The sequence below is a fragment of the Vicia villosa genome, linkage group LG7, assembly GCF_029867415.1.
Source record: "Vicia villosa cultivar HV-30 ecotype Madison, WI linkage group LG7, Vvil1.0, whole genome shotgun sequence".
NCBI lineage: Eukaryota > Viridiplantae > Streptophyta > Magnoliopsida > Fabales > Fabaceae > Vicia > Vicia villosa.
In genome coordinates, this window is record NC_081186.1 from 12,792,995 (window position 1) to 12,812,506 (window position 19,512).

General features: G+C 31.0%; 1 protein-coding gene and 1 long non-coding RNA gene across 10 annotated transcripts; one reads left to right on the forward strand and one right to left on the reverse strand.

Annotated features, from left to right (window-relative positions):
* The first annotated feature begins 1,487 nt into the window (after positions 1–1,487).
* On the forward strand, positions 1,488–5,675 carry LOC131616964 (uncharacterized). The gene is made up of 3 exons (XR_009288360.1): positions 1,488–1,600; positions 2,258–2,371; positions 5,544–5,675. It is a non-coding gene; the product is annotated as an uncharacterized LOC131616964 (long non-coding RNA).
* A 7,008-nt stretch (positions 5,676–12,683) lies between these two features.
* Positions 12,684–16,180, reverse strand: LOC131620323 (lysine-specific histone demethylase 1 homolog 2). Of its 9 annotated transcripts, none has more exons than XM_058891369.1 (4): positions 16,088–16,180; positions 15,906–15,936; positions 14,227–15,771; positions 12,684–13,722 (listed from the first exon to the last, which is right to left on the reverse strand). In XM_058891369.1, the coding sequence occupies exons 3-4, from the start codon at positions 15,758–15,760 to the stop codon at positions 12,995–12,997; spliced, it is 2,262 nt and encodes a 753-aa protein (XP_058747352.1). In that variant the 5' UTR covers positions 15,761–15,771; positions 15,906–15,936; positions 16,088–16,180; the 3' UTR covers positions 12,684–12,994. The 9 variants fall into 9 exon arrangements, with proteins under 9 accessions (XP_058747352.1, XP_058747347.1, XP_058747349.1 ...); XM_058891364.1 differs by having other exon boundaries at positions 16,053–16,159; XM_058891366.1 differs by having other exon boundaries at positions 14,227–15,812; positions 16,053–16,147.
* Between the last annotated feature and the right edge of the window lie 3,332 nt (positions 16,181–19,512).

Genomic DNA, 19,512 nt, shown 5'->3' on the forward strand with positions numbered 1-19,512 from the left:
TAATTTTAAATTTTCATTGGTGTTATTTTAATCTATAAAAATGAATTTAATAATTTTGTATTAATGTTTAAATATTTGCACACCTTTTAAAAGTTAAAATAACAACTAATTAATCAATAATAATAAGATAAATAAAATTAAACGCAAATAAATTGTTAAAAACTATCAAAGTCATATAAAAACCTCTACCTACTTTTTTAAAAAATAAATATGGAATCAAAATTTTACTCCTATAAACCAATTTCAACAGTACATGAAGATTATTAGGAAGCAACATTAAACAACCAACTACTTGCTATATCATAAACTTTTATTTATGACAATATGAGTGCTGCAATATACACATACATGCAAAATAAAGTAACAAATCTTTATAATATATATAACAATAGTGAACATTTATATGATATATACATATAAATAAATAAATAAAATTAATTAATAAGTAAATAAATAAAGAAAAAAATATATATTTATAAATGTGTTTGTGAAATTATACACAATTAAATGTTCAAAATTAGTCTTAAATTTTACAACCAGCAAGTTTAAATTTTATTTAAAATAATTTTAAATTTTCATTAATGTTATTTTAATCTATAAAAATGAATTTAATAATTTTGTATTAATGTTTAAATTTTTGCACACCTTTTAAAAGTCAAAATAACAACTAATTAATCAATAATAATAAGTTAAATAAAATTAAACGCAAACAAATTGATAAAAACTATCAAAATCATATAAAAACCTCTACCTATTTTTTAAAAATAAATATGGAATCAAAATTTTACTCCTATAAACCAATTTCAACAGCACATGAAGATTATTAGGAAGCAACCTTAAACAACCAACTACTTGCTATATCATAAACTTTTATTTATGACAATATGAGTGTTGCAACATACACATACATGCAAAATAAAGTAACAAATCTTTATAATATATATAACAATAGTGAACATTTATATAATATATACATATAAATAAATAAATAAAATTAATTAATAAGTAAATAAATAAAGAAATAAATATATATTTATATATGTGTTTGTGAAATTATACACACTTAAATGTTCAAAATTAGTCTTAAATTTTACAACCAGCAAGTTTAAATTTTATTTAAAATAATTTTAAATTTTCATTAGTGTTATTTTAATCTATAAAAATGAATTTAATAATTTTGTATTAATGTTTAAATGTTTGCACACCTTTTAAAAGTTAAAATAACAACTAATTAATCAATAATAATAAGTTAAATAAAATTAAACGCAAACAAATTGATAAAAACTATCAAAGTTATATAAAAACCTCTACCTACTTTTTAAAAAAATAAATATGGAATCAAAATTTTACTCCTACACTCGGCCAAATACTGATGTACACTGGATAAATTTCAGTTGAGTGTTTGTGCAAATACTGATATTAGAACCATTTACTTCGTTCCAGTGCCTGTTGGGCAGGTTAACACTGGTCATTTGTTTTTTTGGCATGTTAAGATCCAGAAAGATACTGAAGTGAGACTAAAGATAATCGGACAACGCGACTCAGAGTTGGTCGTGCCCTCTATCACGAACTCAACACATGTAGAGTTCTATTTGATGAAGTAAGTTTTGTACTCCTTTTTGGTTCTGCATTCTGATTATGATCCAAACGCATTATAATGGAGCTTGTTCACGTGAATGTATTCAAACCGACTTAACTTTATTGATACTTTTATCGTTTTGTATTGTAAGGAACCTTATATTTAAAGCAAAAAATATTTTAGAGTTTTTACATTACAGTTAAAGCTTTTAAGAATATAGAAGATTCTTGAAATTGTCCAAATTCAAAGTTTCTATGACAGTGTGGCTAGAAGTTTTATTCTTGAAGTTCCAGTTTTACTAAATAATTAGTTGAATTTACTAAATACTAGAATATTCCTTTGTTTTAGAAATGGAATATTGGGTTGTAGTAATTATAAAGATAATATTAGTAGTTTAACTAGATAAAAAACATATTTTAGCTATGAATTTACTGATTCTATTGTTGATGTTTTACTGTATAAATTGCCCCTTATCTTGTGTTTCAACTAGATTTTTTTTATGTAGCTTACTTAGTGCATGTTATGGTTGGTGGCAAGATTGGTCAAATAACTGTGATTTTATCAAATATACACTATGGAGCTTCACAAAATCAAGTTAATGTCATAGATTTTTCCAAAGTCACTTCCAATATACATGTATTGAACTATGTACTAAAATTAAATTGTTATGTTGTGTAGTTGTGGCTGAGTGTGGAAAGCTTCCACTAGGTCGTAAAGTGGTCGGAGCTTCATTTGCAAATTCAAAGTATTGGCTAAGCGATAAAACAAGGATTCCTCAAGGCTTAAGCCTCGGTAAATCCTATGAACTTGGTCTGATGGATAGAATGCCAATTAGTACTAATTACTCATCAAATTCTTGTTAGGAAGATTCCTATCAAGACTATAAAATTAGGGTTTTCTAACTAAAAGAGGAAGAACACTAAAAGTAAAGGAAATTAAAATAAAAGATTAATTTGATATCTTTGATTGATGCTCTAAAATGTGTCAAAGACACTACAAATATAATGCTCATAATGGATAAATAACTAAAAGCCCAGAAGCTATTACAAGCCCAAAAGCTATTAGAATATTCTAGAAAACATTATATCATCTAATACATCAAAATACTAATTAAACTAATAATAAATTATTCTATTAAACTCCCTATCTTTGCTGCCGGGTCCACTTGAACCTTGTCCTCAAGGTTCTAAAATTACCCCCGAATCCCATTGCTTAAATTTAGAAAACAAAACTTTTGTGCACATCTTCATCTGCTATTGTCCACCAGGATCCCAACTTGTTGTTTTCCTCCATTTGCTTAGAAAGTTGACAGTTTTAGAAATCATGTCTTCAATTTGATCAAAACAAAACTTTCTCAGCACAATTGTCTTTTCAAAATTATTTATAGATAAATTCCACCCATAATCTAAAATATTTTGATTCCATATCAGTTGACACATCCATGAGAAAGAAATCATGTTCCAATTACAAACAATACCACATTGGCAATGCAACCTTCTTCGGCTAATTGTATGGGAACATTTTGATTGTAGTTCTAAATCTTTGTAAACCTACCAATAATTAGGACAACAGCTCCCTTGTACAAACACTTCTCCACATGCATAAGTATACCCCAAAAACCATAACACACCTAATACACTTCCAGAAATATTACATCCATAACCTTGATACTTTAGGTAGAATTCAGTATTAACATTCTTATAAAGATGTAATAGTTGTAGACAGTAACAACTACAACATGTCTCATGGGTGGGAGATAATCCAGCAATCCAAAATTTACCCTTGACCATGAAGTGAAACTTCACTCCATAGATGTGAGATAACTCCATATATTTATCAACAATAGCACCATGAGATATCAAAAAACTTACACTGTGTGATTGGGGTGCCACATGCTTATTGAGCATAAACATATGATATGTATAATACTGTGAAATAGAAAGAAAATTACCTAGATGCACTTGGGTCAAGTTATAAACCTTCTTGACTTCCATTCCAAGACCCACATGGGAAGGTAGCAGAGTGGTGATGCAAATAAGGGGCTTTAGTGGGAGAATCTCATTTGAAACAATGTTGTCAAATATGGTGAAAGGCCATCGTAACAGAAAAAACTTAAACTTAAGCAGCAAAGTTTTCACCAAGTGAGTTCCCCCAGGGTCAAAAAGAAAAATGAATTTTGTCGGTAGCAGTACCGAGAATGAGTTTGCAGTCGTCTTCCCTGGTAATAGTTTAGAAACCGGAACCGAAAACATTTCGTTATCTTTCTTTGACGAGGATACCAGGTTGAAAGGAATAGCAATTTCTGGGGTGAAGGTACTGTAAAATTCATGGTAGTGAGAATTAGGGAAAATTAAGTTTTCCATCAATCGATATAATTCCAACCCATGTTCCTCTTTCTCATCTTCAATTGATAAAATTGAGCAATCGTCGAGTTTCGTCAATAGCTGTAATTCCAACGCATTATCCTCTTTCTCATCTTCAATTGATAAAATTGAGCAATCGACGAGTTTCGTCAATCGTTGTAACTCCATCACAATGTCCATCTTAGCATCCTTCAAATACTTCTCAACTGGTACGAGTATAACAATAGGCTCAGCTATAAGCATTTTATGCATAGCATAATTACCTTTAGTCTGAGCTGGATCCCCCAAGTTGGTTTCCATTCCAATCCTTGTCCCATAAATAGAAGAAGATAAACCCCTGTTCTTTTTGGATTTTCCGTTGTTGAAGGGAATAATGATTCAAGTGGACCTGGATTGTAAGGGATGGTGTAGAATAGCAGTGCTTCTCCTATAGTGGTGGTAACGCCGTCGAGGATTTGAAAGGGATTGTAGCAACAACGAGTGAAATTGTTGGAACCATCTTCTGGATTCATGAAAACCCTAGACATAGTGTCCTTCAATTGCTCTCTGACATATAAGGATAAATCGGAAATAAAGTTAACTTTGAACGCAGATTTCACAACATCAACGTTATTGACAAGGAACTTCAAATCTATGTTGGATGGGGTTAAGAGCAGATGGACAGTTTGAGTAGAAATCGGAGAACTCGAACCGCCATGATCATCGAGGACAAAGGAAGATTTTGGAGAACTCGAACCACAAGGTGGAGAAGCTTTGGAGAAGGACAAATGAATTTCTTTGTGCTTAACAGTGAGGAAAAGCTTCAGAACTCTTAGGTCACCATCAACTGCAGGAACTTGTTCGATCGTAAAATCTTCAAGAAAAGTAGTTTCATCTGTAGATTTCATCGATTCCATATCTGGGTCCACATCTTCTTCCTCTTCACCATCTTCTATGAAATGATTTTGTCTGTGGTTAATTTCAACAACAGAAGTTGGTTCTTCGATAACTAGTCTGACTCCCCCTCCTCTTCTATTTTCTCATCTAAATCCATGAAAAAATGTCTCCATTTGGGTTTAAAATGCCAAAAAACAATTCTGTGAAAGTATTCCAAGACATTGATGGATGAGGTCGAATCCTCCATAGCCACCATTTAAGAGCACAACCTCTCATTGTCATTGCAACTACCTTCATTTTCTCTTCATCCTCCACATTGTCCACAATATTGTTGACTCTAAAATATTTTTCAATTGAAAAGATCCACCAAGATGATTCTTCTACTTCATAAAAATTACACTAGAACCCCATTTAGCAGGAATGATATCGAAATGAAAGCACCAATTAAAATAAAAGATTAATTTTGATTTCTTTGATTGATGCTCTAAAATGTGTCAAAGACACTACATATATAATGCTCCTAATGGATAAATAACTAAAAGCCCAAAAACTATTAGAATATTCTAGAAAACATTATATCATCTAATACATCAAAATACTAATTAAACTAATAATAAATTATTCTATTAAACTCCCTATCAGCCTCGGTAAATCTTATAAACTTGGTCTGATGGATAGAATGTCAATTAGTACTAATTACTTATCAAATTCTATGTTTTTGAAAGGCTGAAAAATGTAATTGGAGATGCTCAATGCAGAAGGTTACCTCAGCCCCAGTTTTGACATCACTAATTTTCATAAAGAGTTCATTATAGAAATTGATGCCTCTAGGAACATGCTGGGAGCAATATTGATCAGAGGTTGGAAGACCTATTTACTTTTTTAACTAAGGTGTTAAGAGAAGGAAATTTGAACAAGTCATCCTATGAGAAAGAGCTCATGGTGGTTGCTCTCCTCATTCAGCATTGGCGTTGCTATCTATTAATATGGAAGTTTATGGTTTGCAACCATTAAAAAGTAATGAATTAATAATGCTAATTCATTTCTTGAATTGCTACGAAAGATTAGGAAAATGATTATTTTTTGAAATGCTAGAAAATATTAGGAAAATTCTTGAAATACTAAATTATTTTGTCAATACCTTACTTATTTTCTGGCTATTTCTCGTGGATTTGTCAATGCAATTGTGTTGTCTATATCAAACATAAACTCTTACCATAAATTTTAAGTTCAGTGTTTCATTTTTTATGTGATTCTTACTTCCACATAGATTTGTTATATTTTTGCAGATAAATTTATGTGATATAATTAATGATAAATGTAATTTGCATCTCTGTTCTTTATATGTGGAGGTGGAATGTGAACTAATCATCGTGTTCTACAATGCCACCATAAACTTTTATATACACAGTGTTGTTATATAATAGATATAGCGCTATTGTGCATTGTAGTGCATTGGGATTTAGATTAGCTACCATTTTTTGTGATCCATCTACAACACTGGATAGTGGATTGTATGTTTATATGGTTTTTACTGGTTAGATGGTTTGGGGTCTTGAATTGCATGTAAAATTATATTAATTACTTCTGTTATTTTTTATATGCTTAGAACAAATGCCATTAAATTAAGGAAACACATGGCACACATTTTATGTTAAAAATAATTTTTATAGATTATATTAATCTTATGAAACTTCGTTTAAACTAAATTATGAGTATGCAATTTCTTTTACAAAAAATTTCGGTCAAATTAAATTTTTTTATCAAGTAATTAACAAGTAAATTGAAGTAATTGATAATATATATATTTAATTGATTAATTAATTTATAATAATTTTTAAAATATATATTTAATTAATTGTATGAAAATATGTAACTAATTAATTATATTTTTAAACAGGAATGAGTTAAAAAAACAAATTATAAATGGAAAAAACTTTATTGTTGATACTATTATATTTATAAACTGAAATAAGTTGAAAACTTAATACTCTCTTGGTCAAATATATTAATATAAAAAAAATTATTTTTCAAATATATAGATTCACGGGTAAATGTGAATGTATCTATGAGTCACCAATTACAGACTATCATACATTTTACGTTTGGAAAAATGAACTAATTAATAATTTTTTAGAATTAACTCATCTGGATTCAAGTGAGGTTTGTTAAATCATCTGGATTCACGGGTAGATGTGAACGTATATATGAAATGCTACGGGTGAATTGTTATTTTAATGTCCATCTTTTAAATCTTTTATTTGTTGTTGTTTTGTATAATTGAATTTAAATAATTGAATGTATAATTTATTATAAGTACATATATTAATGTTTAAAAGTTAGTGTATATTATTAGCATATGTTTATAACTATGTAAATGTTACTCAATTGAAAAATGATTCTAAACTTTATAAACGATGGTTTAATAGACGTGTAATGTGAATTCTGACGGAACCCCGTGCGATAGCACGGATATCTCACTAATTTTAATAACGAAATGATAACTGGACCAAATTAAAGGTAATGTTGATTGTTACATGCCATGGACAACAGGACAACAATTACATAAGATAAAAAAAACTAATAGACACAAACTATACAAACTATGAAAGTAATATAAAAGACCTCTAATTATTTATTAAGGAAATAAAATATTTGTGAAATTAATTTTTCTAAAAAATCAATTAAATGCCAACTCTTTAATGTGAAATTAATTTTTAAATAAATCAATTAAATAGGTAATCTAAATTTTACCACTATAAACTAAAATCAAAAGCACAAAAAAATATTAAGAAATTATTTTAAACAACCAAACCTTGCTATCTTATTTATTTCAATTTAAATGGATTATTACATGCAAATACTAATTTTTTATTATACACTAAACATTCTATCATCTAAAATAATAAAACCCTCTAGTAATCAAATTGAATTTTCTATTACATATACATCTAATACCTAAGAAATTGAGTTTTCTATTTTTTTTCTTGAGCAGGTTGCACATATCCAAAATAGATATGATGCTACTCAAAATATTGGATTAAAATTGGGCAATCAAATATCTTATATTCAATTGACTATGCATTAATAAATGATCATATATACATATTTATATTACACTTTAAATTAATCAATAATTTAAAATATTTATTTAATTAAATATTAAAAATATCATAAAAAATTCCATATTATAATTTATACTCATAAACTTGTATCAAAATACTCTAACTAATTAAAAAATCTTATTTTACAAACTTTTAAAAGCAATTAAAGAAACAAAATAATGACAACAACAATAAAATAAATTCACAGAATTAAATTTCAAACTAAGATTATGGTTTAGTCAAAATAATGATATAATCTAAAGTTTAGAATCAACAAAAGGATTCAATTTTATAATCAAAATTATAAAAGAACAAGTTTTATCATAAAATAAATTGTAGTAAAAACAAAACAAAAAAATTACATTTAAAAGGATTTTTCATGATAAATTATTTAAATTTAAAATTTAATTACTATTTTATAAATTATGTATTCTTTTAGAAATTAAATTAAAAAGTTGAGAGCTAAATTAACAAATGACATTAATCTACATTATCTTTGTTAAGGATATTTTTATTATTTTTTATTTTATTGATATTTTGAATAATTATATTTTAACATTTTATTTTAGGCTATCACTTTAACTTTTGAAAGTTATTCTTCTCTTCTTTTTTTTTCTTTCTCATTTTCTAATATTTGAATAAGAGATGAAGAAGTGATTCGCACAAAGATAAAAAAAATAAATATGACGAAATTAAGAGGAAGATAGAAGAATGATGGTTTTTAATAAGTTAATGCTGATAGCTAAAAGCAATTATGAAAATATAATTAATTTTTATAAGTTAATGTTGATAGCTAAAAGGAATTATAAAAATATAATTATTTTAATTAAAATTAACAATAATAAAATTATCTATAAGTAAAAATTAACTTATATATGAGACAAAAAAAGAATGAATTTATGCTATTTAATTTTTATTGTTGTCATGTAATTACCTTTAATTATTGAAACAAAATAAATCTTTAAAAAAAGTTTTCAAAAGTTTTACGAAAAGCAAAATACAACTTTTTCTGGTTAATATCTCCAACTTTTTTTCTTTCAATAATTCTCTCTCTATGTATTTTACTCCTCAAAATCATTTTTGTTGCTCCCTCACATACTAACAATTTATATAGAGGATGGATACTGCCAAATTGATGGTACCCATTAGTGCGAGTTTATACGCCATATGCATGCCGGATCAAATTATCACACAGTTCAAATGGTTGTCGAGAAACATTATTAGTGTGACAAACCAAATTATCACACAGTTCAAATGGTTGCTGAGAAACATCATTAGTGTGCCCAATGTGATGATGTTTGGAGGAAAAGTGAAAAAAATATGATGTTTAAGGATGGAAACTAACATGAAGAATATAGAAGTTTTTGCTTGATATCCATTATACCTAACCCCTTATCGGGTAGTTAGAATTTTATTCTTTTGGAAGTGGCCAATACATGATATATGTTTCTTCCAATTTTTATGAGTTTTTGAAATTGTCTTTGTTAAAAAAAAAATGACTTTTGCATGCATCTTGTACAATGTTATCTAATACGCATCAAAATATCAAATGAGTGGTCCTAGATGTTAAAATTAGGAGAAACTCTTGATACAACATACACTACTTTCCTTATAAAAAAAAAAATTGAAAACAAAAGAGCAAATATTCCAACTTCTACTCTTTTGCGCGAGAATTATTACCATTTAGCTAAAGATTATTCATTGCTCTTACTCATTTAAACTTTTATGCTAATCAATTTAGAAAGTAAAATACTATTGGGTCGCGGTATTTGAAGAACATTCGGTGAATTTAACCGCTTTACATCCATACATTATAATACATTTATTATTGATTTTGAATTAATGTGTAATATATTTCATCTATTGCATTCATTATATCTACTGGCTTGTTTGATTTTTGATTTTGTTTGATCACTTGTAAAAGTACAACGATTGATAACTTTATTAGTGAAACCATTAAAACCATAGTCGACTAATCTAGTGAATTGTGAATGAATTTTCTTCTTGCATTCTTCTATTTATATAGTTATTATGACCCGCGTCACACGAATGTTCATAGAGGCAATTTAATATTATTGAACCTAATAGCTATGATCTCTTTATGGTAATTGGGAATCATACTTGATTGTTTCAAATCTTCAATTCTAATACCCTCATTGATAATAAATGTTTTCTCAGGCATAACTTCATCAAATATTGAAATGTGCTAGACTTAGGTCGAGACAATCCATTTGAAAAGTTAACTACACTAACTCGAATATGATATTCTAGATAACAGAGTGTACTCTTTCGGATCCAAGTTGACCTTGGCCAATTACAAAACCTGGCCTAAGAGATCAAACATGTATAGAAACCCTCAAGCATGAGTCGTGTAAGGGCAAAGTGCTTTCTTTAAAGTCCTCCCAAAAAAAGGACATGTACACAACTCATAAAGCAAGAGTCATGTAAGAGTGAAGTGCTTTCTCTAAAATTCTCCCAAAAATCAGACATGTAAACAACTATTCAAGAATGAGTTGTGTAAGGGGGGGTGTGTTTTTTGAGACTAGTCATCTATTAACCGCAGTGTTTAAAAAGAATATATTTTTTGGGTGAGGTAGCTCTTATTTGTCAAAATGTGGTGGTCTTGGATTGTGGCCGTCTAATTTCCGTTGTTTGATTTGCAAAAATACGTGCTTGCAGATATAATCAGGAAGTGATCAAAGCTCATAGATAAGCAAGATATGTCTGGCCCTGACAACATCATGTTTTTGATGATGACAATACCTGAAGTTGTAATAACATTATAGTGATTTCAATGAGAGGAACACATAAAGACAAACAAGTACTAAAGCTAGAGGTTAAAGACACTCAAGATGGTTGATCAAACATTCCTTCAAATCAAGCTATAAAATTAGGATTTTATGACATCCAATGATAACCTCTAATGATGGTGTCTAACTTGAAGAAATCTCAAGCCTCATCCACAAGAAGATTCAAGTGAAGTGCTAATATATTTTGTATATCTGGAAAAAGGATTTAAAGCTTCAAAGTATGAAAGAGAGAAAGTGTGAAAACTCGTCCTACTACAAATAATACATTTTATGATAATGCTTTCACCTCATGCAACAAAAAATCAAGGTATAATTCCTAGATGCGTTATATTTGTTTTTTAAAATACAATTTATTCCTCCAATTTTAATAGATAACTGAGGGGGAAATAATTTAGTGGACATGTTTTGAATCCCAACAACTACAATTTATATTTTTATATTCTTTAAAGTGGCACCTTTCTTTTTATTTTAATTTTTATTTAAAAATTAAATGATCTTTTATTCCTGTTTAATTAATAACCGAGGGGCTAAATACCCAGATTTAACTATAAAACCACTCATTCATTAAGCTGTACATTAATTCTAACTCATCTACACCCGTTCCAAATTTGTAAATATTATTCTTTGGGATATAGTCCTCCGTTTGAATATAGCAACACAAAGAAATTGGTGACTGGTAAAAAATTGACAAAGAAAATAATAGATGTTACTTTCAATTTTATCCATTCACCATTTTTAAATAGAAATAATCTATTGCTTCGGTGGGTTTAAACACCGAGGTGAAAAGTCCCTATTTTATTTTAATTTTTATATAAAAATAAATAACCTTTTACCTCAGTTTTATATAAGAACTGATTTGAATTTGAAAAGTTATCCAATATTATATATAACGAATATTTTATTGGACTCGTGACTTCACACACAAGAGGGGTGAATTGTGTGTTTTAGATAAACTTAAGTTTGAAAAAAAAGGACTAAAATTAGAGTTTGAAAATATTTTTGAAATTTTTTAGAATTAAGCAGTGAAAAAATAAAATTTAGAAAGTAAAAGTTAAGGGAAAAGAGAAGAACACTAGAAGTTATAGAGATTTGGTCAAAACAAAAAGACTTAATCATCTCCCCAATAATTGTTCGTGAGAGTATCCAATAAACTTAAGAGCCTTTAGAAGGTTGAACTCTCGAACCACCTTATACAAGAAAAACTAAAGTTTGTGGCTAAATTTCAACCAAAGAGTAAGCACGTGAGAGAACCGGTAACTCTTCCTTCCAATGGATAGATCTAAGCGGTTAGTCTCCTTTTTACAAGAAACTTGGAGCAGTTAGTCTTCAAGCTCAAACTAAGATTTTTCACAGGATAATCCTGAACTTGAGAGAGCTTTTAACACTAGGATTAGCTCGCAAATAGAAACTTGGTTTTATACTACGCAAACCAAGAACCAGCGAGATTTTAACACCAGGATGATCTCAAATCAAAGCATGATTTTAACATTATATTGAGTTTGAACCATAACTTGGTTTTATACATGGCTAACCAAAAACCTATGAGATTTTAACCGAAAGAGCTTGACGTAGAACATGTAGCAGAAAGCCTTGAAATTTGAGATATAAATAAAACAAAGCAAAGCACTACACTAGAAACAGTAGTTTACTCTTTCAATGGTTTCAAGGCTAAGCATGGGATTGGTGATGAATCTTTTAGGATTTAGGTGAACATTCTCAAAAACAAGATACGTTCATCAGTAGCCAGAACTTGAAGCAACCTGTAGATAATAAATAGACATCCCATCTTTAAATCACTTGCTTAACAAGGTAAGTAATAACTTGAATTGAATCTAAAGGATAGGCTAAAAGAACAAATCTATTCTTCTAACTAAAATCAGGCTTGGGTATTCTTAATTATAGTTATTAATAATGGTAAATCTACTTCAATATCTATCTACTTCAATATTCATCATGTTAACTCTCATTTATTACATGTATGAAACCGATGAGGAAATGAAAGATATAATTACCATACAAACAACATGCAAGGCAAACAAGCCTGTAAAATCCAGTAATGAGTATAGCTAACTCTACAACAACATACAAAGTTTCTATAGATGATACAATTACAATACCACCTCTCACTTCCATCCCTTGAAATTTTTTATATGCTTTCAATTATTGATCTATCACTATAACCTGCCAACATAAGACTCATGATTTCAAATCAAGACACGACAACACGGACATCATATCATATAAAACTGATCTCTTCTTTGATCATGGACTCTTCTTTGAATTATCAAGTTGTGGAGTAAGTGAGCGGTTCCTCTTGCCTTTTCTTGAGGCAGCAATACTAGTGATAACCGAGTTGCCAGCATTAAGTAAGGTATTTATACCCATAAATTTCAACCCGAGGTTCTTTGTCAAAAAAGAGAACATCTTTTTATCTTCTCCAGTAATTTGCTGCATCTGTTGCACCTGTTCACGGGAGATAATAGTGTAAAGCTGCATTGGCAACTCTGTGGGATTGGGATAGCAGTTTAATATCTCATGGTAAATTTCTTCAGGACAACCAAAAGTGATCTGCATAATCGCCTTTGAATGCAGATCTTCTGATGAAGAATCATATATGAAAGAAAACTTCCCGGATTCCAAATCAGGCTTCTTGAATAAATTAATCAAGGTCCTGTTTAACGCTCCTCCATTCTTAGGCACGGATTTCTTAGGATTAACTTGCTGATTATGGGTTAACTGGTAAATGCGTGAAGCTTCTCTTAAGCCACTCAAGAAAGCGCCATGCATAGTGGCTGGAAACTGCCTACTAGTGGCTTCACCTGCAAAGAACAGTCTGTTCCCCACATTTTCTGCAAGTATATCATAATCCTTACCAGATGAATGCACACTAACATGGGAGTATGAGCCATAAGAAAGGGGATCGCTTCCCCATCTGGTACAAATTGACTGTATTGGATCAGGCACAGTGATGCCTTTAGCATTAAAAATACCTGCAGTAAAAGATGTAATGAAATCAGAATTTGCCAAGCAATACTTTTGTATAGCTCAAATCATGAAATATTTATTATTATCAGTAAAAAACAAAAGTTGTACTTGAAATAATTGACTGTATAATATTACACTTGGAGATATTTTATGGGTCCATTTAAGCAACCAAAAGTTACGATGATGGGTGCCACAATGTTCACCAATAACGAATCATTAAATCACGTGATTTATATTCATAATATAGAATCTTGCAATTGCATGCATGTATCATATTTTAGAGCAATATAAGATTCATTCACAGGTTACATTATACAAGCATCTAATAAGCCGAATCTATAGAATCGCACAATTAAAACAGCAAATCATGCATCTCTAACAAGTAACACGTAAACTACAAGGGAAAAAGGAAATGTGCAAAAGTAAACACCCATGATATTTAATGAACAAACACAATAGATAAAGGGATTTATTTTTCATCAGTTAGTCAAGAAATAAGTGACAAGTACCTTTTAGAGTGGTCAAAACCCGATGAAGCAAGATGGATGGATCAGTGGTTTCAAAGTTTTGTGCAGCTTCACCAGCCACCAGTGCTATAAGTGTTGAGCCCCCAGAAACAGTATGGTAACTGTAAAATAAAAAGAACTCCCCACGATCGTGACTATTTTCGTTGAGACATCCAAATGTGTCTGATTCTTCTCCCCAAAACACATGGGGAAAAACCATAGCAACTTTGTTCAGTAGCCCAAAACCCATCCTCTCAATTGATTCCAGCTTTCTTGCAGGTAATTCAGGTTCAAAATTAATAGCCTTCTTTTTCAGAACTCCGAGAGGCACAGTGCATAAGGCGTAATCTGCTTGAAAAACTTGATCTCCAACAATAATCTCAACACCCTCATTTCCGTATCTGATAGTGTTGGCGGTCTTCCCATAAAAAATAGGAACCCCTTCGCACATAGCTTTTATCAATCTCCAATTGCCTCCAGCAAGAAAACAATGATCACCACCCATTTCATAAGGATCATCCTGATCCCAATGGGCAGCCGAAAGATTTGAAAGACACCCAGCATTTGCATATTCTAAATTCGCAAGATGCCAATTCAATAATTGCTTCTCATCGGTACTTTGGGCCACAGCATATAAAGCCTTGAGTGTCTCCAAGACTGATCCAAGTGAGGTGTCACTTGCAAACCCACCCATAATTTTCCTCAGCTCCATAACTTTGTCAAGCAACCTGTTGAATGCAAATTCAACATTTGTATCTAACTCCTTATCAACCGGATCCCCGTTTGGCTTGTATAAAGGACAATCAACTCTAACTTTATGAAGCGGAATAGAAAGTTGGCGTGCTAGAACCGCTAAAGGATTAGCATGAATTCCAGTAATAACACTCCCACCAAGATCTACAGCCGCAAAGTTACCCTCTTTCCCCATCTTCTGAGTATAAACCCTGCCACCTGGACGGTTCCTACCTTCCAAAACCATAACCTTATAACCAAAGGACAATAGCTGCCTTGCCGCAGCCAAGCCAGCAAGGCCAGCACCAATAACAATAACAGTCCCTTCCTTTGCCTCAGGAAACTGGGAAATAAACAAGGGTGAAACCCCAAAATTGATGTGGCCGTTATATAAAAGATAGTCATAAGCAGAGTTAAGCAAAGGTTCAAACTCAGTAGTGACAGTTTCTCTAATCTGTCCCTTTGTCAACCAAATCCTAACATTATCCCTCCAAAGAGCCAAAATATGATTCCTAATAACAATATAATCATTCTGCTCTTTCCCACCCAATTCTTTAACAACCCCAGATCGAATCTCGTGGTCAAGCAAAGCATCAATCGGGAAACCAAGGGAGAAGGCAATCATAGCCTCGGTGTCAGTCTCTTTATTGACATCATATTTGGGTCCCTTCTTCTTCTTTAAACTAGTATCCAACTTGTCAAAAAGCTCATCATCCAGCATACCCTCATTGTAACTTCGCATATTAACTCTCTTTCTGAGAGAAACACGCCTCGAAACAGATCCATCTGGTTTCGGATTTTCCATTTTTTTTGTTCCTATCCAATAAACTAAAGTGAATTTCCAAGCCAATAGTAATCTAATGAAGAGATACAAAGTACGCTTAGTTTGAGCAAATGAAAAAACGGTATTAAAGAAAAACAATCGAAATTGAAGTTGAAAACTATATTACCACGAGGTTGATTCTGCTTCGAATCGTTGTTCTGCACAGTAAGTAGCATAGAAATTGTTGAGTAAGCAGTGTTTTCACGAGGAGAGAAATAAATACTAGAAATGAAGAGTGCAGGAAATGTGTGTGTGCCAGAGAGGGTTTACATACATTAGAACGATTGGAAGGAAAGAGTGTTGTTGTACCCTGTAACGAAAATGCGACCCTCGGAAACGGTACCAAGAGAACGAAAATGAGGTGTCATTGAATGACGAGAGATTAAGTTTATTTATACTGTCTTTTTTTTTTTTTTTGTCAAACATAATTAATTATGAGAGTTTTTTTTACACATAAGCTGAAAAATATATTTGAAAATTTCAAAATATCATTCAAATATGCATATTCGAAGGCATCTAAATTTTTTTAGAATGCTTATTAATTCGATATGCATGGAAATTTTGAATATTGGTTAATTCGAATATGCATATCCGAATTAACTAAAATTCTAAATTTTTTTTAATTTTATTTTAAAATGAGATTTTATTAATAATATAGTTATAATATAATTAAAGTGAGTTATTATTAATAAATGGTAACTTAAATAGAAATTGTTATAAATAAAAAATTAAATAAAACCGTGGCTTGGTCTTCGGTTTGAAAGCCTTTGAAACAGGGGGTCTTGGTATTATTTACCTGAGTTTGTGGAACAAGTGTACCATGCTGAAGTTCCTCTGGAGTATTTTCAACAAACCTGACAGTCTTTGGATTAAATGGGTCCACTCCTATTATTTAAAGAATCAAAATGTGTTTTGAGGTGCAGCCAAAGACTAATACTACTTGGATCATGCGAGAAATTCTGAATGTAGGGGATTTTGTGCAATCTCATCACAGCATATGGAATGATATGTGCTTCAAGGGTAGATTTAAATGTGGAGCTGTCTATCACACTCTCACCAACAGTTCAGATATGTAACACCTTCTAAAATCCCCACGGAATATCAAATAAATTCAATGTAAAACATAAACAAGGGCATTACAACTCTAAAATATTTAGAACATTAAATCATGTCATGCCTTATGAGGAACTTCAAAACACATTATTCAGTAATCATGTTAAAACAGTGGAAAATACTTCTAAATTGAATAACATAAAACATCGGTATTCAACATAAAAAATTCACCAATTTATAACCAACAAAACATTATTCCAATATAGGGAAATAATCCATTAAACAACTCTAAAATAACGTACTCTAGAGTTACAAGACCAGAGCATGACACCGACACAACCGAACTAAACGAAGTAACTCTACGAGTTATCCTCACCAAGCACAAGTCATTACTTCTTAATCAGAAAAATATCAACAGTAAGGGTGAGTCTCATTCGCAATTAACAAATGTTATAAGCTCATAAATAATAAAATCTAATGCATATTATTCCCCCAATTGCAATATATTCAGATTTACAACCAACATACATCAATCACACGAAATAAATCAATCACATCACATTATAATATTGGACATCTTCCATTCATGTTATAATAATTCATACATCCTAATGCAACGCAACTACATGCATGTGGTACCAATCATGAAATTAACCCATCTCACCGATCCACCATCGTCAAGGATACGGCTACTTCCAGTCACTAATTCCACACAATGGGAATTATCTACTACTGATCCAACACCACCAGGATACAACCACGATTATGATTATGTATGCATGCACCACCTTAAGCATGCTAATCATCAACCCCAAACAATATGAACAATCTTTATCATATTTCAATACCGAACAACAATCAAGGATAATGTATTCACGCCTCAACATAATCCAACCAATTACATTATATTATTCACACCGAACACAACATTTCATTATAAACATGTTGTCATAACACATCCACATTGTCACATTTATCAATATATGTACACAATGCATAAACTCACCAAAAGCAATACCGATTAAGATGAACAACATCATCAAAACCAACTCACCAACATAACACCAAATATTTCATTCATATTTTAACACCATTAAACAATCATGTAATACTTACATCACACCAAACACAACATCAACATAGCAAATACATTGCCGCAACGCCACCGCATAAATATATTTATCACTTATGCATACAAGTATAATTCACCACCACAAATACCGGGTTTTTAAAATAAAATCGAGCTAATGCTCTTTAAGCTATTTTATTAGATAGAAAATTATATTATCTTTCCAACGCACAAGATGGCGCTTAAAACAGACTTACGGTTCGAAAGTTATGAGTTTTAGAAAATAAATTATTTTTCCAAAAAGCAACAGCGTAACAGGTTACAAAAATAGTGTAACGGGTCACGCCTGCTAAAAATTATTTATTTTTCAAAAAGGCTTCAGCGTAATGGGTTACGAAAATAGCGTAACCGATTACGGTCACGAAAATGTTAATTTTCTTAAAAATAAACCTTCTGCGTAACGGGTTACGAAATTAGCGTAACCGGTTACGAAATCGAAAATGAAAAATTTAGAACAAAACACTCAGCGTAACCGGTTACATAACCGATTACGACCCTTCTGCAACAGCAACTTCACATTTTTGACAGCATTTCAGCCCTTCTACTCAATCCAATCCATACCAGTTCGATTATAACACGATTCCAGAGCAAATTTCAGAGATTTCACACAAGGTTATCAAGCAACAAATCTATTTCACATCACCAATCATCCAACAACATTCATTTGCATAAAATCTATGAATATGAGCCCTAACATCAAAACCCCAAAACCTAACATACATCTCAATCGAAACAAATAACACACAATCAATCCTATCACCTATGAACCAATAATAGAGATTAATTGGAAGAGTCCTCCCTTACCTCAAAGGTTGATCTTGGGTTCTTCCTCTTCTTCACTCTTTCGCACTTCTTTAGCTTTCATGTTCTCTGCTTCCTTCTCTTTTTTGCTTTTAATTTACAATTTCCCTATTTTACCTTATTTTATGAAAAATTAAGATTCACTTTAGTAACGGCCTAACCCTTAGCCACCCCCTTTTACTAAACACGATATCAAGCTCAATAACCTCATTTTCCATATCTCCAATAAATCCAATAAAATGGCCAAATAATCCCAATAAATAATTTAATTTCAATTTAAATTAATTAAGGAAAAATATGGAGTGTTACAACTCTCCCCCACTAAAAGAGTTTTCGACCTCGAAAGCATACCTCAAGCAAATAACTTAGGATAAAAGTCCTTCATCTGACACTCCAGCTCCCAAATAACATTACAACCTGCTGGTCTTCCCCAAGCTAGATCAATGCTATCTCCTTACCATACAGTTGCTTTAGTTTTCGACCTTCAATCCTTACAGGAAACGTCTCAACTGTCAAGTTGTCTTACAACACTTTCACCAAATTCACACCAGCATAATGGCGTTCTACACCTCCGACCATACAAAGCCTCAAACGGAGCCATACCAATACTCAAATGATAACTATTGTTGTAAGTAAATTCAATCAAGGGTAGATAACTATCCCAAGCACCAGCTTTCTCTAATACTCAAATGATAACTATTGTTGTAAGTAAATTCAATCAACGATTGAATAATTCTTTCTGTCTAACCAT